Raw genomic sequence first — 15,913 nt, 5'->3', positions numbered from 1 at the left:
GATTCATGGAGGATAAGTCTATCAATGGCTACTAGCCATGGTGACCGAGGGGAACCTCCACATCCAGAGGCACTAATCTTCTGAATCTCAGAGCCAGGAGGCAACATCAGGGGAAGGCCTCAGCCTCTATGCCCTGTTGTGGGCCCTCCAGAAGAATTGGTTGGCTACTGTGTGAGACAGGATGCTGGACTAGGGGGATCACTGGTCTCATCCAGCAGGGCTCTCCTCATGTTCTTGTATCAGGCTTATTTTATGTGTTCCTTTTCAATAGGGCGCCCTTGGTGAGCGAGGCCCCTCAGGAGCAGCCGGGGGCATCGGACTGCCAGGGCGTGGGGGTAATCCGGGACCTGTGGGCCCTGCAGGGGAGAAGGGGGCACCGGTATGTACAAATCAATTCTTCCTCATCCGTTTCTGTGATCCAAACCTCTCCTCTGACCCCAGAGCCTAGCCCCTTTAACTTAGGCTGACTGTGTTTACTCATTGGTAGGGGAAAGGCACTGTGTACATACACAAACAACACTCTCTTTTGTTATTGCTTCAAAATGGAATCTGTTCCAGAATTAAATTCAGTCTGCCTGTCAGTTTTGCCTTGGGAGAATTTTACAGCCCAGACCCACTGTTTGTAATCCTTGGCCTCATTGTGGGCTTGGACTGATATTCTTTGGAGATTCTCTGGACCTGACCCTTTGGACCCATGAGCAAAGGCCGCTAGTGGTGGCGTGCGTGACTGAGACCTGGGTGCGAGTTGTGGAGACAGTGGCTCTCTCCCAGTTGGTTCCTCCCAGTTGGCTCCTCCTGGGTACTTGGTCCTTCACCAATTCTGGACTAACGGGAGGGGGGGAGGAGTGGCATTGTTCATTCGGGACAGTTACACCTTCAGAGCGCTCCCGCCACCAAAACTCACAGGCATAGAGTGTGTTGGCTTTGTCTGGGAAGCCAGGGAGCAAAGGCCGCTAGTGGATGATGACCAGCCAAGGGATTCCAGTGCTCCTGGGGAGGGGAAAGTATTGTGGGGTGACCAGAAAGAATTGGAAAGAACGGGAACAGAGACGTAGATGGGCTCGGCCCCCTTCCACTCTGTGTCCCATCCCAAAGGTAGGAGGTAGTGGGGCTAGGATGGATAACCCCTCTCCGACATTGGTGTTGTGTAACGCCAGGTCCATAAATAACAAGACTACGATCCTTCATGACTTTGTGTCAGAGCAGGACATGGACCTGGCATGCGTGACTGGGTGCGAGTTGGGGAGACAGTAGCTCTCTCCCAGTTGGCTCCTCCCAGTTGGCTTCTCCCGGGTACTTGGTCCTTCACCAATTCCGGACTAAGGGGAGGGGGGGAGGAATGGCATTGTTCATTCGGGAGAGTTACACCTTCAGAGCGCTCCCGCCACCAAAACTCACAGGCATAGAGTGTGCTGGCTTTGTCTGGGAAGCCAGGGAGAGTTTGGCTATCTGGCTGGTGTACCGACTGTTTAACACACTGGCAAGTAGCCTGCCATCCCTGCTGGAGCCCGTATCAGGCTGGGCTCTTGAGCACCCTCGACTGTTGGTCTTGGGTGATTTCAACGTCCATGCTGATGACGCAACCTCCACACAGGCAATGGACCTGGTGTCATCCATGGCGGTGCTGAGACTCTCCCAGTGTGTTATGGCCCCCACTCACCAAGCAGGGCACACTCTTGATCTGATCTTTGTGGCGGGGGTTATGGTGGACCGCATTACGACTACGGCTGTACCATGGTCGGACCATCATGTCCTGAAGGCCCGCGTGAACATGCCACTCCAACCCTGTTTGGGCGGCGAGCATATTTTAGCTCACCCATGGAGCCAAATGGATCCTATGCGATTCCAGATGGCCCTGCAGGATCTGATGCCCCCTGGCGGCTCGTTGGATGAGCTTGTCAAGGACTGGCAAAACTGACTCTCGGCGTCAATTGACGAGATCGCTCTTCAGTGCCCTCTGTGCCCCCGCCTAAGACTTGCTCCATTGTATACACAGGAGCTGAGGGCAATGAAGCAGGAGCTTAGACAGCTAGAGAGACAATGGCGTCACGCTTGCGATGAAGCGGCAGGAGCATCCTATAGGACGTTTATGAGATCCTATGAGATGGCAGTCAAGGCTGTGAAAAAGGATTTTTGCACAGCTACGATTGCGTCTGTGAGCTCTCGCCCAGCCCAATTATTTAGAACAATTTGGTCTCTGACTACTCTGCCACAGGGCAGGCCAAATGATAAGGAACTGGATATCGGCTGTGAGGCTTTTGCGAGCTATTTTGCAGATAAAGTCTTGTTGCAACGCCACAACCTCCCTGCCACAGTAGAGAAAGTAACGGAACTTGAGGCTCCATGCGCGTCTTCTGGTCAAGTTCTGGATTATTTCGATCCGCTCAGTCTAGAAGAGGTTGACAAATTGCTCTCATCGGTTCACCCAACCACCTGCAGTCTGGACCCGTGCCCGTCGTGGCTGATTAAAGCTGGCTGCGATGGGTTACGAGGGGCATAAGGGGGATCATCAACACATCCCTTATGGAGGGACTCTTCCCTAGTGCCCTAAAGGAGGCAGTAGCATGCCCCCTGTTAAAAAAGGCATAGCTCGAACCTGCTGAATTAGCCAACTATCAGCCGGTATCCTACTTACCCTACTTGGCTAAACTAATCGAGAAGGTGGTGGCGAATAGGTTGCAGGGCTTTTTGGATGACACCTCCATATTAGACTCCTTCCAGTCCAGTTTCCGACCAGGCCTTGAGACAGAGACGGTCCTGGTCGCCCTCACAGATGGTCTCCGGAGGCATCTGGATCGAGGCGGTATAGTGGTGTTGAGATGTTGTTAGACTTGTCGGTGGTGTTCGACACCATCGACCATCAACTACTGGTCCACCGCCTTGCTGATACCAGGATTCAGGGGTTTGCCCTACAGTGGCTCTCCTCGTTTCCTCAGGATTGGGGACAGAGGGTGGCAGTTGGGGAGCAACTGTTCAGAAGGTACCCACTAGTGTGCGGAGCGCCCCAAGGTGCAGTGCTTTCCTCAGTGCTGTTTAATATCTATATGTACATGGGCTGGGTTGTCATCAATATGCTGACGATACCCAGCTCTATCTGGTGTTGGATGGCAAGTCAGACTCTAGTCTGGGAGATCTGGACCTGGCACTGAAAGCCGTGGCTGGTTGGCTTAGACAGAGTCAACTGAAATTGAATCTGATGAAGACGGAGGTCCTGTGCCTGAGTCGGAGTGGCCCAAGGGATCCCACTCTCGACCTTTGATGGGGCGCCGTTGTTGCCAGTGCCGGAGGTTAGGAGCTTGGGAGTGCTCCTGGATACCTCCCTAATGATGGAGGCCCAGGTAGCAGCCACTGCAAAGTCGGCCTTTTACCATCTACGGCTGATTAAGCAGTTGGTTCCCTTCCTTGAACGCAATGACCTAGCAACGGTGATCCACACATTGGTCACCTCAAGATTGGCTTACTGTAATGCTCTCTACATGGGGCTGCCCTTGTCCCAAATCCGGAAGCTGCATCTGGTGCAGAATGCAGTGGCGAGGCTGTTGTTGTGTCTCCCTATGTGTGAACACATCCAGCCCGCTCTAAAAACCCTGCACTGGCTGCCTATAGCATACTGGAAACAGTTCAAGGTGCTGGTTCTTAACTTTAAAGCCCTATATGGCCAGGGACCTGTTTACCTAAGGGACCGCCTTTCCCCGCATGTACCCCAGCGTGCACTAAGATCGGGCTTCCAAAATCACCTGTTTCTTTCAGGACCTAAAGAGGCCAGCTTGGTTACAATGAGGGCCAGGGCCTTCTCTGTGGCAGCCCCTCACTGGTGGAACGAGCTTCCAGAAGACATCAGGGCCCTGCGGGACCTTTTACAGTTCTGCAGGGCCTGTAAAATGGAGCTCTTCCACCAGGCTTTTAAGTAGGGTGCCACCTCAATTGTATGGCCCTGGCCCTACCAACTGTGGCAACAACTGTACCATTATTGGTACCGACAGTACCAACGGCGCCACCAACCGAGGCTTTATAGCTGGGCGTGGGCCGGTGGACAGTGTTTCGTTGACAGCCGATATAAGAAGATTTGCCATCTTTTAATATAAGTTGTATGGTTTTATATCAATTGATAGTTTTAATGGAATTTTAATGTATTTTTATATATGTTGTTAGCCGCCCTGAGCCTCCCGAATGGCGGGGAGGGCTGGATATAAATGTAAATATAAATAAATAAACAATAAGAGGACATTTTCATCAGGTTTTTAAAAAGGAGCCCAAAAGAGGATGGACACCAAAAAAAAGAGATCACGTCCTCTGAAAAAAGGACATCTGGTAGTCCTAGGTTAGGATACTACCTTGGTGGTGGGTGGAAAGGGCCGTCAAGTCGCAGCTGATTTCTGGCAGCCCCGTAGGGTTTTTAAGGCAAGAGACGTTCAGAGGTGGTTGGTCATTGCTTGCCTCCACATCATGCCCCTATTATTCCTTGGAGGTCTCTTGTTCAGGTTCTAGCCAGAGCCAACCTTGCTTAACTTCCAAAACCTGACGACATCAGGCTAGCCTGGGCTATCCAGATCAGGTGATATTACCTTCCCAAATTATTTCTTCATTTTACTTCATCTAGCTTTTCCTGTGCATTTTAGGCTTCTTAGGTTTTATAGGCTTTTTTATTTGATGGACTTTAAAGACCGGGTCAGACAGAAGGACCGATTTCCTCTTATTAACTGACCTTTCTCTTACGTAATCAATGAAATTGTCAAACAATCAATCAGGGTCTTACAAGCAAGCAGCTTAAGGATGCTGAATAAACGTGGTGTATGTGGTTGCGGAGGGAAACATTTCAGTGGGATTGGTTTGTGCAAGATAGTGGGGGAGGAGAAATACACAAAAGTGTTTGATGGAGATTGCACAGAAAGAAAGAAAATTGTTAACAATAAAGGTGGGTACGGGGACAGAATAACAATGAGAACCAGGAGCGTTATAAAACACTAATCTAAACGATGCTTCATATTCACGTGCAACAAACTGGCACAAGATATCCGATGACAAACTTAATGTTTTTAAAATTGCATTCCACGAAAAAGAAACTCAGCCAAGTAACTCCTGAGGCAGATCTCCCCCGCCCCCAAGAATATTAAAACAGACCAATAAATCATCGCAAATAGCAGGCAGAAGCATAAAAAGTCAATTAAAGCATCACGTCAGTCAGTAAAAACCAGTACCTGAGTAACTAAGCTATAAAGTAAAATAACTTGGAGGGTCCATGTGACAGGGACACTCTTCCCAATGGTTCCCTCCACTTGGGTCTAAGATTCACCTGAGAAAGGCCGGTCCTTCACCATGGTAGCTCCAATAATGCATGCAAGGACTTCTTGGGAGACACAAAAGCCAGGGATCCCCAATCTCACTGAGCCTTTGGGCACCTTTGGAACTTTGAGAACTGGGAGTATGGGCTGCTGTGGGGTTCTGGAACCAGCACCAAATTTGGAGGGGTTGCGAGACAAGGTTTATGACCGGGTGCTCCCTGCTCACCCAAAGGTGATTCTTCCTGGGATCTTCTGAAAGACCTCCTGATCTAGTGAGGTGGAGGAAAGCCAGAAATGGGTTCTTTGCTTCTGGGAACCCCTCAGCGGACATCATAATGCTTATAGTGCATATTGGGGAATACTGTGTTAAATGCTTCCCCTCTTTATCAGAATTTTGAATGCTCTGCCAAGCAGTTTTTTGAGGGTGTTTTTTTTTTACTGTGAAGTCACAATGCCCCCTCTAAGCTGTAGAGTCTTGTGAGCAAAAATTCTGCTTTGTGAGCTACTGGCATCAAAGTTGTGAGCGGGCGATTTGGCTACCACATAAATTAAGTTTGCTCTGGAGCCATCCTTCCTGAGCTAAGACAAAAATGTGTGAGCCGGAGGCTAAAAAACGGTGAGCTGGCTCACACTAACTCAGCTTAGAGGAAACACTCACAACCAACTTACGGCAACCCCGCAGGGTTTCCAAGGCAAGAGCCACTCAGGGGTGGTTTGCCATTGCCTTCCTCTGCATAGCATTCCTGGAGTTCCTTGATGGTCTCCCATCGAAATACTCACCAGAGCTGACCCTGCTTAGCTTCCAAGGTCTGAAAAGATCAGGCTGTCCTGGGCTATCCACACATCAGGGCTTTTTGGCTGGACTGTTGTTAATTTTGTCGGCGGTTATCCTTCTTTGGTTTGTGAATGGATTTTAAGTTCTATTTTAGCTTAAATTTATTAAATGAATCCCACTCAGCCAAGCCCTGACATAACCAGTCAAAAACCTGAGGGAAGAAATGGTTTTGGCTGATGCCTTAAATAAAATAAACTTGACCTCAGGCTTTCATGAGCAGGAGGGTGTAGCCAGTGGAGATTCCATTACCACAGAATTCTGGTGACCATGGGAGCAGAGCAGTTGATTTTATTCAGTTGCCGGAGTCTTATTTCGAATCGCCCAGTCATGTGCCCCGCCCCCTGCACCTCACCCGGGGGAACTGCGTTCCCCCGCGTTCCCCCCCCCCGAAATGACCTCTGGAATCGCCAGGGTTGGTATTGGGTTTCCGCTCCTCTTCAAGGACAGGGAGGAAGGTGACAGAAATAGGCTATGGATTGCATATGCTCTTCTGAGGGTCCTTTTTATGACGTTAGCACTGTGCACTGTGTTATCTAGTTGAGTGCTGAAGTTCCCCCATATCCCTTGAAGATGCATGTATGTTACTTGAGCCTTACTGCTATTTGTTTCTATCCCTTCATACATTCCTGTTTTTCTCCTCACTTGTATGTGGGGGGGAAATAGTCTGAGGGGAGGGTCGCAGGAGTGTGGTATTTGTCTCTCCTATGGCCCATTGGGTTTGCTATGTCGCGCAACCTACAGATAGAAAAATATATATTTATGTATCATATTTTAATTGCTGTCAGCTGCCCGGAGTCTCCTGTGAGGAGAGGGTACGGGGTAAAAATAAAATGAATTAACTAAATAAATTAATTGTATGTAGAACAAGAGCCCGAGAAAGAGAGGACCCTTTTTGTAGGAACCAGGGGATGGAGAAGAGCCAAGGTGTTTACCCCTCCCTAAAGTTAAAACCTGAATGGTGGCAGTTAGGTTCATCATCCCTTGAACCTGAAAGGATGGCCAGGGATGCTTCAAGAAGAAGAACAGTTGGATTTATACCCCGCCCTTCACTTGGAGCCTCAGAGCGGCTGACAATCTCCTTTCCCTTCCCCTCCCCACAACAAATACCCTGTGAGGTAGGTTGGGCTGAGAGAGCTCTGAGAGAACTGCTCTTGAGAGAACAACTCTAAGAGAACAGCTGTGTGAAAACTGTAACTGACCCACATGTTTACCTCAGCAATGTTCCCTCTAAGTTGTGGAGTCTTGTGAGCAAAAATTCTACTTTGTGAGCTGCTGGCATTAAAGTTGTGAGCGAGCAGTTTGGCTACTGCATAAATTAGTTTGCTCTGGAGCCATCCTTCCTGAGCCAAGACAAAAATGTGTGAGCAGGAGACTAAAAACCTGTGAGCTAGCTCACACTAACTCACCTTAGAGGGAACACTGGTGCCAGGTACATAATTACCTCAAGGGTGCCAGGTCCTTCCCCTCAACTGTGGCAACCCCTCTAGGAGGCAGAACCGGGCACCAGGCTATGCACTCAGAGCAATTTGTTACATGGATGAAGAGGTATAGGAAGGGCGGAAGTTACCTCAGTAAAGGCCCTGTCTTAGATGACAGCTCGCCTCACCTCTCAAAAGCAGGGCCGTATACAACAGAGCCTCTGCAGAAGATCTTATTGCCATATAGATTTTACAAGAGCTATGTGTGGTCCTGTATAGTACAAATAATGGGAAAATCAAATTATACAGATGCACGTTTGGGGATGCTTGGCCCAAACCTACTGTGTTTGGCTGACCAAAACTAGGATCCTACTGTGTAATTTTTGTATCATTTAATGTGTTGTGTTCAGCTTACTGAAATTAGGATTCTACTATGTAAGTATCATTTAATGTGTCCTGTTAAGACTTATGCTTTGCTTCAGTTCTGTTTCTAGATTTCCGATTGGTTCCACAGCCCTAATCCTGTTGTATTGTTTACTGAATAGCCCATCCTGTTGACTGTGTTGACTCACTCTGTGTAATCCGCCTTGAGTCCACGTGAGAAAGGTGGACTATAAATGACATATAAATAAATAAATTTTAGAGTCCTGTATACCTGGTATTCATGCCTCTGTGTAAGAGGATAGATTTATCAGCCTTTGACCCCAGAACCTCTGTTGTCATTTGTGTTCTCACTTTTCCAGGGTGAGCGAGGCCCAATGGGCCCAGCTGGGCAAGATGGAATCCCTGGTCCAGTGGGACTTCCTGGCCCAGCCGGACCACCAGGACTTGCTGGAGAAGATGGTGACAAGGTAGGGGTCCATCTCCACTGAGGGCAGTGTTTGGAGAGTAAAAACTTCTGCAGAGTCTAGACAGGCCTGTTTTTGTTTCCATGATGACTGGTTCCATGGCAACAGCTTCACTGTCGTTTCCATAGCCTTGGTTCCCCCGACCAAAGTCTTTGCTCAGTGGTACATCTTTACCTCACAATGGTCTCCGCAGCAATCGTTTCCGTGGCAATGCTTTGTGTTCTCATGGTGATCTCTCTTTGCAGGGAGAGATGGGTGGCCCAGGACAGAAGGGAAGCAAAGGGGACAAGGGGGAAGCGGTGAGTGTGAGATGGGTCACTGATGGACTTGGGGGATCAGCCAACATGACAGTTCTTGGGTTAACACTGCTTGTGGCTTTTTATTAGCTGGGCCAGCGAGCCGTGTTGAAGGGATCTGGAATACATGAAGTGAAGAAATGGGGAAGAAGATAAAAGGCATCACCCTCTCGGTCTCACGCTCTCTTTTCTTGCAGGGTCCCCCAGGGCCTACTGGGATCCAGGGACCCATCGGGCATCCGGGCCCTGCTGTGAGTATTTATTCCACCCTAAAAATCTCTACTGATGCCTTTTCTACTCTGAAGCCTTAAAACTGTCTCCTCCAACCTTTCCCTGCTCTTGACTCTTCTCTTCTGAAATCTGCCCTCCTTCCTGGATTTCTCACGGCCTTGACTTGTATCTGTAATCATCCGCAAGAGAAGAGACTGAGTATCTTGGCTGGCTGCAAAAACCTCCCCTGCCAGCCTCCTAACGTTTTGACACTACTAGAAAGGGGATGGGGCGGTGTGAGGAAAGAGATCTGTATCAATAGAAATCCTGACCCGCGTCTTGCTAACAGGGAGTGGACGGGGAGCCTGGTCGCCGAGGACAGCAGGGTATGTTTGGCCAGAAAGGAGATGAGGGAGCCCGTGGATTCCCAGGAACCAGTGGCCCATCTGGTTTACAGGTGAGTGGGAAAGCTGGGGGGCTGGATAATCATGGGGTTGGAGGAGTTCTGGAACAGAGTCTGGAAGTGAGATAAGGGACATCAGATGTGGGGTATGTGTGTATTTGACAGTGGTTTGTAAGCAGGGCTTTTTTCCTTTTCTTTTTTTGAAAAAGAAGGTGCCAGAACTCTCAAGAGGGAAATTAAGTTTTCAATCTGTCTACTGAAAACTCATGAACTTTTAAACATTCTAAGAATAATTTTGTCGAAGAGGTTCCGGAACTCTGTTCCTGCACATTCCCCCAGAAAAAAAGCCCTGTTTGTAAGGAAGGTGTTTAAAGCGTAGATATTAGAGCACAGCAAGCCATGTTAAAACACTTGCACAGAATTCTTAATATGAGAAATTCCCTGAATTTTGAAGTTCTGAAAATCAGTATTTTGTGACCATAATTTCCAAATGTTGAGCCTTTGAAACGAGGCACTGGTACAATAAATTGCTCAAGATCTGACATTTTGAAATGAGCCCTTGCAAAAATGGCAATTCCTATTTTGAGTTGCCAAATATTTGCTTCAGATTATGGTGCAATAAATAGGGTTTGCTCTGGAAATTTGCATTTGCACACAATTTACTCGGAGCTGAAAATTGTCCCCAGATGGAAAAAGTCCCTATTCTGACATGAAACTGAAATCTATTTGTTTGAAACATTGTCTCTTAAAATGCAAAATCTGAAATCGTACATGTTATAGCCCAAAACTGCATATATAATCTCTAGATAGAGAACAATAATGCTGTCTTAAAAAATAAAAAATAAAGAAAGAATTAGGGTAAGTCTTTCTATCTGTTTACCTTGGTGGGGTGCTTTATTCACAGGGGATGCCAGGCCCCCCAGGAGAGAAGGGTGAGAGCGGTGATGTTGGCCCAATGGTAAGAGCCATCTCCTCAGCCTCAAACCTAACCCAGTCCTTAAACCCACTGCTGATGCCTCTCCAGCTGCCTCAGTGATGTTCTTTTTCTCTCTAGGGCCCACCAGGAGCTCCAGGACCTCGTGGCCCACAGGGTCCAATTGGCGGGGATGTGAGTATCAGTTCTCTTTGCACACAGGGCAGATGGGCCACATTTGAATGTCAGGGAAAACACAGTCTGAACATCCAGTCTGTACTTCCCTTGCTTCCTGAGAAGGATGGGAAAAGCAGCACAGTATCCTCCCCAGGATCAGGGCATGGATAAATATCGCTTCTGCTCAATGCGTGGAACGTTCCCTCTATATAAAACAAGCAAGCAACATTGGCCGATTTGCACATTACAGAATACACAGGTTGTGCATTATTTGCTGGTTGGGCAAACCCATTGGTACATGGGAGTAGACTGACTCCACTAGGCTGTCAAGGAAATGGAGTGAGATGGAAGGCTGCAGCCCCTTCCTTGTCCATCCTGCAGTCACAATCCAAATTGGCCACCACCCATGTGGGAGACTGAGAACCTGCAACTCATGTTTGACTGTTAAGTAGAACACAGGGTGGGGACCTCGGACCCAACCTGCATTTTCGGTAATGAGTGAATTGGCCTCAGTCAACCAGAGAGTCAGAGAACCAATTAAGAAGGGAAGACAATGGGGTGTGCTGGCCCGTGCTCTTTCTAAAGTGTCATCTCTAATTCCAGGGCCCACAGGGACAACCAGGCGGCATAGGACAACCTGGTCCTGTTGGAGAAAAGGTGAGTTCAAGCCACAGGTGCTTGGAGTTGACACAGATGTGTGAGGGGTGAATGGATTCTTCTCCACTCTACCCCACCCCACCCCACCTGGTATAGTTTCCAGAAAGCTCATGCCACAATAATTATGTTAAGACTTTATGGTGTCATGCAATCCTTTGTTGTTTGTTCCCAACACATGTGTGCATGCCCTTTCTCTGGCAGTCCCATTTTCTGTCAGCAGCAGATGTCATAAAACTGGGAGCTGTAAGAGGAGCATGATGGACAAAATGGACCAGATGGTAGGAAGGCATGAGGAAGACACTATGAACTGATGGGACACTCCCATTGGAAACTGGAGGTGCCAAGGCAAGGGGAATGCCAGGAGCATCATGGGGTACGTCTGTAGATAAGGAGATAGAAAAAGGTTGCTCTGGCTAATCAAGGAAAAGAAAGGCAATACTTTAGTTAAAAAGTGAGGGGCTGGAAAAGGAGGCTTGCGTGACACTGCAGTCTCTTACATGGAAGCCCTACTTCCATAATGCTGGTTGTGTGACAGTAGGTTGCACTTGCACAGCCATAGAAAGGAGAGGCACTCTGCACATGCTCAGCTGTGTGCTTCTTATACACCAACCATTGCATCTGAAATAGACAGAAGTTGTGCTCTTTTGTAGTTGTGGCTAGGAAAATAGTGACATGGTGAAACGTGTGTCGTACCCCTCTGAGCAGATGTCAGCCTGTAGAATAGGCAGTGGAGAGTCCAGCTCTCTAGATGGCCACATGAAGAAGTAGCCGCCGAATCTGGAAAAGGTGCCGGTAGGACCTAGGGAGTCTTTCCCCAGGTTGTACACATGCAGTTGTTTAATAAGCCAGAACGCTTTTGTGGGGGTCTGTCAGATGTTGCAAACACCAGGCCCCAAGTCAGAACTGGAGAAGAAGACAAAGATGAAGAAGAAAAAAAGAAGAAGAGGAAGAACAAGAGGAGGAGGAGACTGGATTTATACCCCGCCCTTCACTACCCAAAGGAGTCTCAGAGAGGCTTACAGACTCCTTTCCCTTCCCCTCCCCACAACAGGCACTCTGTGAGGTAGGTGGGGCTGAGAGAGCTCTTTCAAGGACTGCTCGTGAGAGAACAGCTCTGAAAGAACTTGTAACTGACCCAAGGTCACACCGACATTCAGCCTAGGCCAGATCTGGAGAGGTTCATTCTCTGTTCCCCTCTCATCACACAGGGTGAACCAGGTGAAGCAGGGGACCCTGGATCGCCCGGGGAACCAGGCCGACCGGTGAGTGTCTTTTGAGGAGGGGCTGTGGGAAAACACCCTGCTTCATTCCTTCTAGGGTTAGCACATCCTCTGCTCCAGGCTGGGTAAATCTACCGAGGGATGAAGCTGACTCTCTGCAGAGATGCGAATTAAGTGAAGATCCCAAGAAGCTGCTTTTTGCAAATCTCTTTGCCACGAACAGCACCTGACCGGCATATCTGTGCATGTGTCTTTGCAGGGGGTGAAGGGCTATACAGGCGAAAAAGGCGATTCTGGCCCAACAGGGGCTGCAGGAGCCCCTGGCAAGAAGGGTCCCCCGGGAGAAGACGGGGCCAAAGGGAATCTGGTGAGTTGCCGGCTTCTGGATGTAAAATAGAGAGGGCCGCCTGCAAGAACGCCTCTTGCACAAAGCCATAGTTCCATGCAGTCTAGAAAGGAGGGAGATTGGCTTTATGGCTCACCCAGTTCTCTACTGCCCGACGGAAGAGACGCCACAATTTCTCTAAGGCTGACGGAACAGATGCTCTGATTCCACAAAGGCCTATGGAAAGGAGAGTTTACAACTGCAAAGAGGCTTGAAGGATAGAATGGTAGCAGTGGGAAGGACCCAAAGGTCTTTTTGTTCCAGCCCGCTAGCACAAGATGGGAAAATTGAAGGCAGCAATGTCCGTCTCTCTGACCGTGCATGTGTCTCTCAGAGTTCATACAAACCCCATAGAAAAGACAGCCTGCAGTCAACTGAATCCACAAAGAGAAGCACTTTTGTCTCCGTTCTGGACAGCTGGTGTTATTGTAGGGGTTCTGTCGTGAGCTGTATGGTATTCACTGGCTGCTCATATCCTTCCGTCACAGGGTCCGATAGGCTTTCCTGGTGACCCAGGCCCATCCGGCGATCCTGGCCCTCCTGTGAGTATCAGTCTTTCCAATGCTCCCCTGTTGTTGTTGTTCAGTCGCACAGTCGAGTCCGACTCTCCGCGACCCCATGGACCAGCTCCCTCCAGGCCTTCCGGTCTTCCGCCATTCTCTGAAGTTTGCTCAACTTCATGTTCGTTGCATCGATGACACTGTCTAACCATCTCATCCTTTGCCGTCCCCGTCTTCTTTGACCTTCAATCTTTCCCCTAGAATGTTACATTCTGTTTCTGGGATGGGGGATGTTGGGTTAGATGGGCAACTGTTGGAGAAACAGCTGGAAACCGGGACCGCGGAGAATTCTGTTTCCAGTGTTTGGATGGAAACTTGAATCCCAAAATGGGCACTCGAGGCCTGCTGAATTCCTACCTTTCCCAGAACAGTAATGTTGTAATGGCCTATGTAAAACCTCAAGACTTCTTTCATCCCGTTGCTAAGCCTGGCATAACAGTCCTTATACACACTTTGTAATGTTTGTTGTTGATTAAGTCCAGATGTTGACTCAAGGATTTAATGAGTTAAAAGAGAACCTGCAATGCTTGAAACAACAACAACAACAATAATAATAATAATAATGCTTTCGATTTATTGATCGCTCTTTCCCACATACCTGCGGGCTCAGAGCAATTTACAGTTACTCTTGAGACAGTTGGACTAACAATATTTGTGGGGATAGGGAAGACAAACATACAGCATTAATTACACACACATTGCAGCTAGCCGGGCTTCATCTGCGGGCTGGGTCAGTGCACAATGTTTTGTTGTGAGTCCCTATTTGTAATACCTGAAAAGCCTTGGGGATGAGATCTAGTGTGCTTTCCTGTTGGGATCAATGAACATGTCAACAATAATAGGACTATGTTGTCGAAGGCTTTCACGACTGGAGTCCATTAGTTGTTGTAGATTTTCCTGCCATTTTCCTTCTCACCATGACACAGAGAGTACTCCATCTTTCTGTGTTATACCTCTGAGGATGCCAGTCACAGCTGCTGGCGAAACGTCAGGTCCTACAATGCCAAGACCACGGCCACACAGCCCGGAAAATCTACAGCAACTAATAATAGGACTGTTTTGCCGAGTGGGTAATTATTGACTGAGACTAGGGAGACTTGGGTTCAAATCCCCACTCAGTCATGAAATTCACTGGGTGACCTTGGACCAACAGCCCTCACTCCACATATCCTGTCTCACAGTTTATTTAAGCAGTGTTTCCCAGCCTGTGGGTCAGGACCCAAACATGGGTCATGAAGCCGCTGAAAGTGGGTTGCAGGCCACCCCTAATGGCTGTCCCTGCCCTTTCCATCGCTCTCTTTTGTATTTTGGCAACCAAAATCTGACCCTGGAAACAGTGTCTGCCATACCTTAGTTGTTGTTTTTTTTCTTCACTGCATATACGTGTTGATCATGTAACATAAGAACATAAGCACATAAGAGATGCCAGTGTTGGATCAGGCCAAAGGCCCATCTAGTCCAACACTCTGTCACATAGGGGCCAAAAATACCAGGTGCCATCAGGAGGTCCAGCAGTGGGGCCAGGACATTAGAAGCCCTCCCACTGTTGCCCCCCCCCAAGCACCAAGAAGACAGAGCATCACTTGCCCCAGAGCCCCTATCTATACCTTGTGGCTAATAGCCACTGATGGACCTCTGCTCCATATGCCTATCTAATTCCCTTTTGAAGCCGTCCATGTAAAACGTGTCCTGATAGTTACTGGAGTAACTAGCATCTTTTGAGGGGATTACAGGGCATAATGGAGAAGGAGAGGGTGGTCAAAGGCTGGGATGTGTAACCTCCATATGCAAAGCCTGTGTATGTTTGAATGCCATTTGCTTCAGGTTCATAGTGGAGGCAGCTGCATGCTGTGTGATGTTCTCAGAAACATCTGGTTAGCCACTGTAGAAAATGGAATGCTGAACTAAGATCAGTGCCAAGGTCATAGTTTGCCTAGGGTGCCCAAAAACCTTGGGCCAGCCCTGGATGGTTCACCATAGCAATATTATATTTCCCTAAAAGTAATTTTGTCTTCAGCATTCCCCATTATGGACCATGTGGGATTTAGAAGATTTGGCGAATTTGGTGAATATTCCCCCTTGCAGGAAAGGCAGGATATAAATTGAAATAATAACAATTTAGACTTGGTGGGTCAGCATGTCAAAAAGGTTGGAAACTGCTGTATTAAAGGCCTCATAATGCCAGAGAACCCTGGAGAAAGGGTGCATTACAAATATAACAGGGAACCTGCCAAGTACATTTCCATCTCTCGCAGTACGGACTTGTTGAACAATTAAGAACCATCGTCAAGAAAATTACACCCATTTCAACATATAGCAGAACTTTGCATTTTGAATTCAAGTTTTTGAGTTTTGAAAGGGTGTGTCACGGTACCTCTCTTTTATTTTGCGTGGTTAGGTGTGATGTAGTTTTAAATTTCTTGTTGTTTCGTACTCAATGTACTCAATTTCTTGTTGTTACGTACTCAATGTACGTAATGCTGCCACCAGAAATTTAATTCCAGTCTTTAATTAACCTTTCCCACAGTATTGTGCCCAAGCTCTAAGGCTCCTTCATTGGACTATGTGGTTCTGAGGATGAGACTCTTATATTTTAAACAGTTTATGACTCTGGGTTAACAATAAACAAGATAAAACTTTATTGGTAAAAGAAGTGTATTGGTTACAAGATGATCTTCTTCGTGGTCTCTGTGCATCACACCTCTGGGA

At 48.0% G+C, this 15,913-nt stretch overlaps 1 protein-coding gene across 1 annotated transcript in view; it reads left to right on the top strand.

The window, feature by feature from the left end:
* Positions 1-271: 271 nt before the first annotated feature.
* The window catches only part of LOC107109547 (collagen alpha-1(XI) chain-like), a gene marked incomplete at its 5' end in the record, with an annotated part of 60,691 nt that continues 45,049 nt past the window's right edge, over positions 272-15,913 (top strand). The window contains 11 exons of the mRNA XM_015410208.1: positions 272-379; positions 8,279-8,386; positions 8,629-8,682; positions 8,877-8,930; positions 9,239-9,346; positions 10,197-10,250; positions 10,347-10,400; positions 10,986-11,039; positions 12,248-12,301; positions 12,519-12,626; positions 13,133-13,186. Coding sequence (XP_015265694.1) covers positions 272-379; positions 8,279-8,386; positions 8,629-8,682; positions 8,877-8,930; positions 9,239-9,346; positions 10,197-10,250; positions 10,347-10,400; positions 10,986-11,039; positions 12,248-12,301; positions 12,519-12,626; positions 13,133-13,186 — 810 coding nt within the window. The remainder of the gene's footprint in view (positions 380-8,278; positions 8,387-8,628; positions 8,683-8,876; positions 8,931-9,238; positions 9,347-10,196; positions 10,251-10,346; positions 10,401-10,985; positions 11,040-12,247; positions 12,302-12,518; positions 12,627-13,132; positions 13,187-15,913) is intronic.

Source organism: Gekko japonicus, unplaced genomic scaffold (assembly GCF_001447785.1).
Source record: "Gekko japonicus isolate JY-2015 unplaced genomic scaffold, Gekko_japonicus_V1.1 scaffold945, whole genome shotgun sequence".
Lineage (NCBI taxonomy): Eukaryota > Metazoa > Chordata > Lepidosauria > Squamata > Gekkonidae > Gekko > Gekko japonicus.
This window is presented reverse-complemented; position numbering and strand designations above follow the sequence as displayed.